Source organism: Neoarius graeffei, chromosome 5, assembly GCF_027579695.1.
Source record: "Neoarius graeffei isolate fNeoGra1 chromosome 5, fNeoGra1.pri, whole genome shotgun sequence".
NCBI classification, from domain to species: Eukaryota; Metazoa; Chordata; class Actinopteri; order Siluriformes; family Ariidae; genus Neoarius; species Neoarius graeffei.
In genome coordinates, this window is record NC_083573.1 from 12051107 (window position 1) to 12061783 (window position 10677).

Consider the following 10677-nt stretch of genomic DNA (forward strand, 5'->3'; position numbering starts at 1 on the left):
CGTTTCCTGACTACGATTCCTTCTCTTTGTTTTGGCTCAGACTGCAGTTTGTGAAGCCCCCATTCTCCCCTGCACTTGCATATGTGTAAGTGCCTGCATTCTGACAGTGGAGAAGTATAGATCAGGGATGGGTTATAAAACTCTGAATATCCCATGGATCACCATGAAATCCATTTTAACAAAAGTGAAAGAATATGGCACCACTACAAACCTGACAAGAGAAGGCTGCCCACCAAAACTCACAGACCAGGCAAGGAGGGCATTAATCAGAGATGCAACAAAGACACCAAAGATAACACTGAAGGAGCTGCAAAGATCCACAGCGGAGATGGGAGTATCTGTCCATAGGACCACTTTAAGCCATACACTCCACAGAGCAGGGCTTTATGGAAGATTGGCCAGAAAAAAAGCCATTGTTTAAAGAAAAAATAAGAAAACATGTTTGGAGTTTGCCCAACAGCATGGGGCAGACTCCCCAAACACATGGAAGAAGATTCTCTGGTCAGATGAGACTAAAATTTTACTTTTTGGCCATTATGGGAAATGCCATGTGTGGCACAAACTCAACACTTCCCATCACCCTGGGAACATCATTCTTACAATGAGGCATGGTGGTGGCAGCATCATGCTGTGGGGATGTTTTTCACCTGCAGGTACATTAAAGCAGGTCAGGATTGAAGGAAAGATGGATGGCACTAAATACAAGGCAATTCTGGAGGAAAACCTGTTTGAATTGGCCAGAGGTTTGAGACTTGGATGAAGGTTCACATTCCAGCAGGACAGTGATCCTAAACATATTGCTAAAGCTACACTGGAGTAGTTTAAAGGGAAACATTTAAATGTCTTGGAATGGCCTAGTCAAAGCCCAGACCGCAAGCCAATGGAGAATTTGTGGCATAACTTGAAGATTGCTGTACACCAATTTACCATTGTACAACCCATCTAACTTGAAGGAGTTGGAGCAGTTTTGCCTTGAGGAATGGGCAAAAATCCCAGTGGCTAGATGTGCTAAGCTAATAGAGACATATCCCAAGAGACTTGCAGCTGTAATTGCAGCAAAAGGTGGCTCTACAAAGTATTGACTTTGGGGGGTGAATACCTATGCACACTCCATATTTCTGTTTTTTTCATCTTAATTATTGTTTGTGTCACAATAAAAACAAAACAGTTTGCACCTTAGAAGTGGTAGGCATGTTGTGTAAATCAAATGGTGCTAATACTCACAGAGACGTGGTACATTCCTGCTTGATCAGGGGAAGGCTGTGGTGCATCAGGAATGCAAATCAGAATCCCCAACTCTTTGCGGAAACACTGATTTTGAGAAATCCCAGTCTTCCCACTGCACTGACAGACCTGCTCGGACTCACTCCTGGTTTTGGTGGACATGAATATGTCCAACTGTGGAGAGAGACAGGGGGTTAGTCGCAGCACAGACATGGAAGGGGAGAGGGTGAGGAGACACGAGGGGAGACACGAGTGCAGGAAGTGGGTGTCCAGGGAATTGGCCCCCGTTTCCGTGGGGCTGGGGTAGGGGAGGGGTGAGGAGATGATGGGGGGAGAGAGAGAGAGAGAGAGAGAGAGAGAAGCTGTAGGAGTGCCAGCTCCTGGAAACGCCACCAGATGGTTCTCAGCCAACTCGATCACTCTGTCCAGCAACGCTGGGCAGTGGCACTAGACCAACTCTGCTGTTCCTTTCAGCAGGCAAGTGGTGAAATGCTCCATTGCAATCACGTTGATTACCCCCTCAATGTCGCGATCTTCTGCCCCAACCACCACAGGCAGGCGTCCTGGAGCTGCTGCCCACAGGTGAACGGCCAACTGGCTTCCTCCAATATCAGAGCACAGAAGCGCTAACAGTGTTGCTTGAGGGTGCAGCCAGCATGCTGCAAGTTCACAGGCTTCAGGTCAGCATACTCCAGCCTGCTGTCAGTGGGTAGTTGCTGAGCTGCGAGCTGCGCTTTGCTAGTGAGGAGCAGTAGTAGGCAAGCCACTCGCTGCTCATCTGGCCACCCCCACACCTCCACGGCTGGCTCAAAAGCACAAGGAAGGCCTTAGGATCATGGTGCAGCCCTAGTTTTGTGAGGGTGATGTGGGTGAAGCCCAGTGACTCAGTGGCTGGGGTACTTGTGGGCATGATGAGATGCAAGAGTGCCTGGCAGTCCTCCTGCTGGGCCTGGAGCAATGCCTCAAAGCATCACTCCTGCTTGTGGCACATGGCAGCCAGCCTCTGATGCTGGTTTCGTTGGGTGGTGGTGAGGTCATGGAGGAATGCTTTGAGTGGTGAGGACTCCATGATGGTGTTTTGTTCCTCAATCCTGGGTTTTGGCACCAGTATAACAATTCTCTGTGATGGGACAATGTGGAACTGGGACGCAGGCTTCAGAACAGAATGTGTTTATTCTCTGCTTTCACTTTTCAGTGATCTAGCACACACACTACACACAGACACACCCGTGGGGTGAGACAGCTCTCTCTCTTGTTACTGGCTATCCTTGAAAGACATGCATTAGCAGCCAGTAATTAGACAGAGGTGCACCTCATCACATGTTACCTGCTGGTTCAACCTAACTCCTTGCCATTCACAGCCGATGCTTGATGACACCCTTGCTGTCACACTAGCTACATTTAACTAGCCACTATCAATTTTGGCTACTACTTTCAGTTTACATTATGTTAGAGTCTCACAAGATAGCCCAAGGCTTTATAAGGACATGGCAGTACTTAGCTACTGCTTCTGATGGTCTTTCATTTTTTAGTGAGATTTGTTTAAGACAATCTTGAAAATATACACTGACTTTCAGAATGAATTGTAACAAAAATGTGTTAAACTGTAAAGCCCAAACAACCCTAATTATGTACTCAGGTGTGGTTTTACTTTCAAGCTTGTGATATTAAAGGTAATACATCCTAATTAGATAGCTAAGCGCTTGTAGATCAGACTGATCTACAATGAAATTACTTGTAAAATATCTGGGGGGTCTCCTCTGCATTTTCATGCATCCTATTGGAGCATTTTTCTTTTTTGCCCACTTCCCATCCATCCTTTAGTGCATCTCTGTTGCTTTTTGCTTCCTGGTGCTTTTAATTAGAGAAGTCAGATGGAGATGAGGCAAATGAGGGCCTTGCAAGACAAGAGGGTTCTTGATTTATTCGCAAATGCATTTGAGTAAATGGACCTAAATTTCATTTAAAAAAAAATAAAAATACCTGCAGGCCAAAATCAGTCTCAAATCATCCAAGTCACAGGCATTTCTCCTGAATCTCCCAGTGGCCAATCCAGGTCTGATATGAAGGCACAATACATACTGGACTTCTACAGAACCATTATCTTCATAATCTTTATTACAATGGACCACTGTGCTGTTCTTGTCCACCCCATACCTACCCTTTCTCTAACCACCAGTAAATGGGAGCTTAGCATAATCTAAGTTTGAGTGTCTTGTTGCCAACCAGCGAAGAATGAGTCAAATGGATGGACAAATAAAGCACAATATCCTGAAGAGACAGCATAGAATCCAGTGTCCAATTCCTGGGTCATGGCAGCCAAGGCTCATTGATTTGCATGGTGCACGAATGCTAGCCCATATGGTCCAATCCCACAGAAGAGAGCTATAGTACTACATACTGCTGAAAAAGATAATGCTGGCTAAAACAGAAATGTGTCAGCATTAACCGTTTCAGAAGTTTGTGCTACAGTAGCTCTTCTATGGGATTGGATCCTCTAGATTAGCCTTTGTGCCCCATGCAAATCAGTGAGCCTTTGACACCCATGACCCTGTCACCAGTTCACCAGTTATCCTTCCTTGGACCAATTTTGGTTGGTACTAACCAGTGCATACCAGGAACATCCCATAAGATGTGCCATTTTGGAGATGCTCCAACCCAGTCATTGAGCCAGCTCAATTTCACCCTTATCGAAGTCACTTGCTTGTCCATTTTTTCCTGCTTCCAACACATCAACTTCAAGAACTAACCGTTCTCTTGCTGCCCAATATATCTCACACCTTGACAGGTGCCATTGTAATGAGAGAATCAATGTTATTCACTTCACTTCTCAGTGGTTTTAATGTTATGACTGATTGGGGTACAATAATGATAATGATAAAATTGGGCTTGGTCATCAATCTAATGAAACACTGCTCTATTGCTACTTGTTGTTTGCCTCTCATTGGTAGAAAACCACTGATGTAAAATGTGTCACATACTCAGTCAAATAGAAAATATAGAGAAAGATTGAAAAATTCCCCTAATCTCTCGAGGCATATGCAACAAAATGTGTTCAATAGGAATTGCTCATATGCACTTACAGACATTATAAGCCTAGGTCACAACCGGCTGTACGTGCTCCTACAGCCGGTCTACGCGCAAAAAACGCAAGAAACGCACGGAGGGCACGCGTGAAACGCATGGAGGGTGCATGTGTGACGTGCTGATTTTCGAGCCATAGACTGGCCGCAGACCGGCTGCAGAGGTTCTTTGTCATGTCAAACAAACTCTACGGGCGCTTATGTTTTTTTTCAGGTTGCAAGACAAACTTACGGCCAACGTGCGTCTTTCTCCACGAACAAAAAAAAACGCAGCGATTTGGGAAACGCCAAAAATCGCACGGCCAAAAAATTGTACGTCCGGTTGTGACCTAGGCTTTAGCTACACAGTCAATATTTTGGTACCATACATTTTGAGACAAATTATGTTTTATTCAAGTCAAACAAATGTGGTCTTAATCAGCTGGAAAACTGAGCAACTTAAACAACATATCAAGTAAATAAGAATTTAAAAAAAGTGCACCATTTGGCTCAGTAATAGGTGTGAGAAATATTTTGTATTAATTTCTGAAAACAAGTCTGATAATAAAAAAAGTTATTGGGAGCAACCTCAAACTGGTTTATTATAATTTGTAAGATTACCTCTTTTGAAAAACCAATAAAATTTTAACCATTAAACATAATTCTCATAAACAGGAGACCTTTTTGTTTAGTTTTTACATTGATGTGGAAAGACCAAGTGAGTCACATTATCTCAATCTTCAATATTTCGTCAATAGAATGAAGGTCCACCTCAGGAAATTGCAACTCAGTCTTTTATCAGATTGAAGTCTACTGTACAAACTGTTATTTGACAGTCAGTTTTCAACTAATGAGACATGGCTCTGACAGACCTGAGCAATGCAACATCCTCCAACAATACATCCCCCAGCAGCATGACAAACTTCAACAGTACAAGTAAGTATAAGTTACCTGATCCCATTTGAGTAATTGTTAAAGCTAGTATTAAACGGAAGGTTATTATTGCAATTAGTTAATTGTTTCTCAAATTTTTCTGTATGTGCAGTTGATTTTTGTGATATGTAATATCATGTATGATGTTTCTCTAACTTAAATGTGTGTTTTGTTTTGTTTTTTAATTAAAAACTAACTTGTTTTGTGATTGTCAATTGCTTTGATGCATTAAGGCATGCGATTTTTGGAGCCCTGCAATTTGATTTTTTTTTTTTTTGAAGCCCCACCATACTTGATACAACCTTTGTAAAACTACACAATTAGATCAGTTGCATCAAGTTTTTTGGGGAGGTAGATGGTCAAACTCTGCAGAGTGGTGATCTCCTGAAATGGAATTGAGAACTCCTGGTCTAGGGCACATAACCAGAACAGCTGATAACTCTAGCTACCAATAGAAGACATGAGAGCACATTACTGAATTTTCCCCAGAAACAACATTTCACCTGATGAATTTCCTTCCCATTTTCCACACAGCAACACAATTTTGATAAAACTACAGCTGAAGCCTTGCTGCTCTTATAGGAACACAATATTTAGTGATGCATTGTAACAAAATTTATTTTTTTCCTTCTTAAACAGCTGATTACTACATCTCCTATGATAACCTAACTGAGAACCTATTCCAACCCTGTGACATTAACAATGTAAAGGACTTCAGCCGAGTCTTCCTCCCTGCCCTGTACAGCATTGTCTTCATTGTGGGATTAATTGGCAATGGCCTGGTGTTGTGTATCCTGATCAAGTACCACAAAAGGTCAAATATGACAGATGTGTGCCTCTTCAACCTTGCACTTTCAGACCTCTTCTTTCTTATATCATTGCCATTCTGGGCCCACTATGCCGCCATCGCTGATTGGATCTTTGGGGACTTCATGTGTCATGTAGTGACAGCACTCTTCATGCTAGGATTCTATGGAAGTATCTTCTTTATGATCCTCATGACCATAGACCGTTACACTGTCATTGTCCATGCCAATACTTCCCTTTTCTCCAAGCACCGGTCTGTCAGAGCTGTCATAGTGCTGACTTTGTTTATGTGGGCACTTAGCTTGGCAGCTTCTCTGCCAATCATCATTTTCTCAAAAGTGAAAAATGAAACAAGTGTATCTAAATGCATGGTGATATATCCAATGGGGTCAGCATGGAGGCCATTCTCTTACATTAAGCTGAACATCCTCGGCTTGATTATTCCTCTCTCAGTGATGGTGTTCTGCTACATGCGCATCATCCCCATCTTAATGGCCATGAAGTCTCAAAAGAAACACAAAGCTGTCAGGCTCATCCTGGTCTTGATCATTGTTTTCTTCCTCTTCTGGACACCCTACAACATCGTCATCTTCCTGAAGTTTCTGCATCAACTGCTGTACTTGCACACCTGTAAGTGGCAAAAGGACCTGCAGATGGCTATGAAATGGGTGGAAATTATAGCGTTCATTCACTGCTGCCTCAACCCCATAATCTATGCCTTTGTGGGGCAGAAATTCAGGAATTTAGTTCTCAAGATTCTGAAAGAGTGGTTTCCTTTGTGCTTTGGTCGGTGCACAACAATCCGTGAGTTCTCAGAGAGGAGCTCTATGTACACACGCTCCTCAGAGATATCCGCCACAAAGATTATGTAACCACAGGATGCTGATGCCAAAGGGGATTTATCAGAGGAAATAAAAAAGCTGCAGATTTGCAAAGTAAAGCACAGAATTATTCCTGCAGTGCTTTTGATTCTCAAAATATGTTATTGCTTTTATTCACTTTTGCTTCTTTTTTCCTTTTTACTTTTTTTTTGGCTGTTTTTAAAGCAATATTGTTCCTGTATTTTTATTGTTAGTTATGCACAGCTTATGCATATTTTTACATTTGCAGATCAATTTCAAACTAATACTGCATGGACTGCATGTAGGAAAAAAACAAAAACAAACAACAAAAAACAGTATATGCAACATCTTTACTGAGCAGCTGAATTGTGTTTAAAATGTGTATATATAAGCCAATAAATGTTATGCATTTACCCAATGCTTCTTTGTAATATTCATTTACTAATACAGGCATTTGTTCTGTTTAACAAATTGACATTCTTACAGTTCATGCATTCTCACAAGACTCAAAATCAGAAAGCAACCTTGTAAGAACTTTCAGAAAGCAAGAGACCTGTCTGTGTGGGACAGAGTAATGTGAGAAAAGTGGAACAGAAGTGGTGTGTACTTGAGGCAAAAACGCAAAGCTCTGAATGATTTTAACAATGGGCAAAACAAAGACATAAGGGGGTGACTTCAAAACCTGACACCACTGAGTGAATCTGGGTTACCACATGCCAAGTAACAAAATGGTATTTTTCTGATTTCAGTGCAGATGAAAATCATTTTGGCATCAAGTGACTCATTAGTTAAGGCATTGCTATTAACTGGATGATCAGTCTGAAAATCCAAATCTCAGCACCACCAAGCTGCCACATTTGGGTCCCTGAGAAAGCTCCTTAAGGCTCAAATTCTTTCAGGTGCATTCCTTTTCAGGAGCAAGTCTTACGCAATTGCATTATTTGTGGAACTTACACAATAGCAGTGTTTGGAAATGTTCAGTAATGTTTTGCAATGAATAAATTTTGCAGTCATGTTTATGTACTAATGAGTCAGGAAGTGATGATACTGACAAATATTGCTTCAAAACTCTGGGGCCCACTACCTCACCTGGTGCGAAGCAGTGTTACAATGATGATCAAGTAATGGTATGAGTAATGATATATGAAACATTGGTGCAATTCTGTCTAACTTTTGTAGGGGAAATGGATCTATTCATACTGGAAGCACCAATAATTCCAGGTACATACCAACAATGTAGGTTGATTTTGTAACATGTACACACAAGCACAGCACAATTACTCCTCTGCATTTAACTCACCTGAAGCAGTGAACATGCTCACACATACAAGTGAACAATGAGTGCACGTGTGCATGCGCACACACACATACACATATATACAGTCAGAGCAGTGGGCAGCTATGCTATAGTGCCTGGGAAGCAGTTGGGGGCACTTCAGTAATGGATACAGAGGGAGGGAAAATGCTGTTCGTTTATTCACTCACTCACTCACTCCTTTCACATTTTACCTGCCAGTCCAGAGAATCGAACCAGCAACCCTTTGGGCCCAAGGCTGCTTCTCTACCCTTTAGACCATGTCCACCCCTCAAAACAGTGCTTATCTGTCAAGGCTTGGACTCCACAAGACCTCTGAAGGTATGCTGTGGTATCTTGGATCAAGACATTAGAAACAGATCCTTTAAGTCCTGTAAGTTGTGAGGTGGCCTCCATAGATCGGACTTGTTTGTCCAGTACATCCCACAGATGCTTGATCAGATTGAGATCTTGAGAAACTGGAGGCCAAATCAACACTTTTCACTCTTTGTCATGTTCCTGAACAATTTCTGCAGCATGGCAGGGCACATTGTCCTGCTGAAAGAGGGCACTGCCATTAGGGAATACCATTGCCATGAAGGGGTGTACTTCTCTTTAGCTCATTCAATGGAGATTTCCGCTGATCACCCATAACATTAAAACCACCAAAATATTGTGCTGGTCCCCCTTGAAAATCTGAAGCAGTGAACATATTTATGTATGCAGATAGTATCTGTCAAACTAACATCCCCATGAATGCCAGGACCCAAGGTTTCCCAGCAGAACATTGCCAAGTGCATCTCTTCCCCAGTTAAACAACACACACACACACACACACACACATGGATGTCTACATGACATAAAACAAAATGTTATTCATCAGACCAGGCCATTTTGTTTGATGAAAACAAAATGTTATTCATCAGACCAGGCCAACTTCTTCCATTTTTCTATGGTCCAGTTCTGATGCTCACATGCCTATTGTAGATGCTTTCGGTGGTAGACAGCGGTACTACAAAACATGACAATATTCAAGTACCACAAAACATCCAAAATGTCAGTTGTGTACCTCTTCAACCTGGCACTTTCTGACATACTCTTCCTTATCTCATTGCCTTTCCTGGCCCACTACGTTGTCATCTCTGGGTGAATATTTGGGGGCTTCATGTGTCAAGCAGTGTCAGCACTCTACGTGCTGAGCTTCTATGGAAGTATCTTCTTCATGATCCTCATGACTGTGGACTGCTGCACCATCATTGTTTATGCCTACTCTCCTTCTTCTACAGGCACCAGTCTATGAGAGCTTGAGAGCCTCTCTGCTGACCATTCTTCCCTCCCACAAGAAAAAAATAATCATCTGGATGGACAGGGTGGTCTTGGTCAGTGTTTTCTTTTTGCACAAGTGAAAAGTGAGTTCTAATATAGGAGGGCTTTTATGTACATACGCTCCTCAGCACAAACACAGTCAAAATTGTAACATTTATTGCATGTCTTCACAAAAGCCTATTTTAGTATTTTTTTTAAGTCTTAGTTGTTTATTTTGGTTTTTATTAACAATTTTCCAAAATGTTTGCACAGAGAAATAAATAAGTAACAATAAGGCAGTAAATTAAAAGGAAAGAACAAAGCAATTTACTGAAAAGGTACCATCTGAAGCTTTAGCTTATGACACCGACCCTTCTACCTTTTTCCCATAAAATATTGCAGTAGGCAACCCTTTCTCTAGTAAGTTTTCTCTTGTGAGACAAATGTCACAAATGAGGAAATGTCTTATGTTTCCTCTTTTCTCATGATCTGTAAGTATTACAACATCTTAAAAAAACACACACACACACACACACACACACACACATTCTGCCTTGGACTCATCAGACCAAAATATTTTGTCTGAGGTCTCTTGGCAAGCTCTCAAGTTTTCATTTCGTCCTCATATCAATTTTGGAGGGATATCCTGTTCTTGGTAATGTTACTGTGGTGCCCCATTTTCTCTGCTTGTTGACAACATCTACTGACATGGAAATTATTTTTGCTCTTTGCTGACCATGGCTTCATCAGCCAGATGAAACCAAGAAAATATCAAAACCTACAGAAACAGCAAATTTGGGGGGAGGGGGGAATTAATAAGAATTACTTCATTGATGACAGGTATATGATTATTAATTTGAGCATAAGTTTGAATGTGATTGATTAATTCTGAGCACAGTCATGTGCCACATTATGAGAGGATGTGTACAGTGATCCCTACCTCTCTAAAGGAAGTAAGGAGATGCATATGTCCTGGGAGTTTTTTTTTCTCCTTCACTTTTCTCTTGCTTTCCATGAAAAAAAATGTTTTAGTCTTCAAAAGCCATGAACTTGCCACAAGTTTCACAACTTGCCACTCTCAAGTTTTTTCAAGAAGTCCTTTAAGAGACCATCTTAACAGTCTTTTAACAGCCATCTACTTTTCTGTCTCACTTTCTGAACTGTACACTGATGTCTGTTTCATCATTAGTCTGTATCTGGTTGCAAAAAA

At 41.6% G+C, this 10677-nt stretch overlaps 1 protein-coding gene across 1 annotated transcript; it reads left to right on the plus strand.

The window, feature by feature from the left end:
• The first annotated feature begins 5130 nt into the window (after positions 1 to 5130).
• Positions 5131 to 7256, plus strand: LOC132885882 (C-C chemokine receptor type 5-like). The gene is made up of 2 exons (XM_060920407.1): positions 5131 to 5222; positions 5859 to 7256. The coding sequence occupies exons 1-2, from the start codon at positions 5144 to 5146 to the stop codon at positions 6896 to 6898; spliced, it is 1119 nt and encodes a 372-aa protein (XP_060776390.1). The 5' UTR covers positions 5131 to 5143; the 3' UTR covers positions 6899 to 7256.
• Positions 7257 to 10677: the final 3421 nt, after the last annotated feature.

Coding starts and splice junctions, on each gene's coding strand:
- LOC132885882 (XM_060920407.1), top strand. CDS start 5,144: ATGGCTCTGACAGACCTGAGCAATGCAACATCCTCCAACAATACATCC. Junction 5,223..5,858: donor GACAAACTTCAACAGTACAA/GTAAGTATAAGT, acceptor CTTCTTAAACAG/CTGATTACTACATCTCCTAT.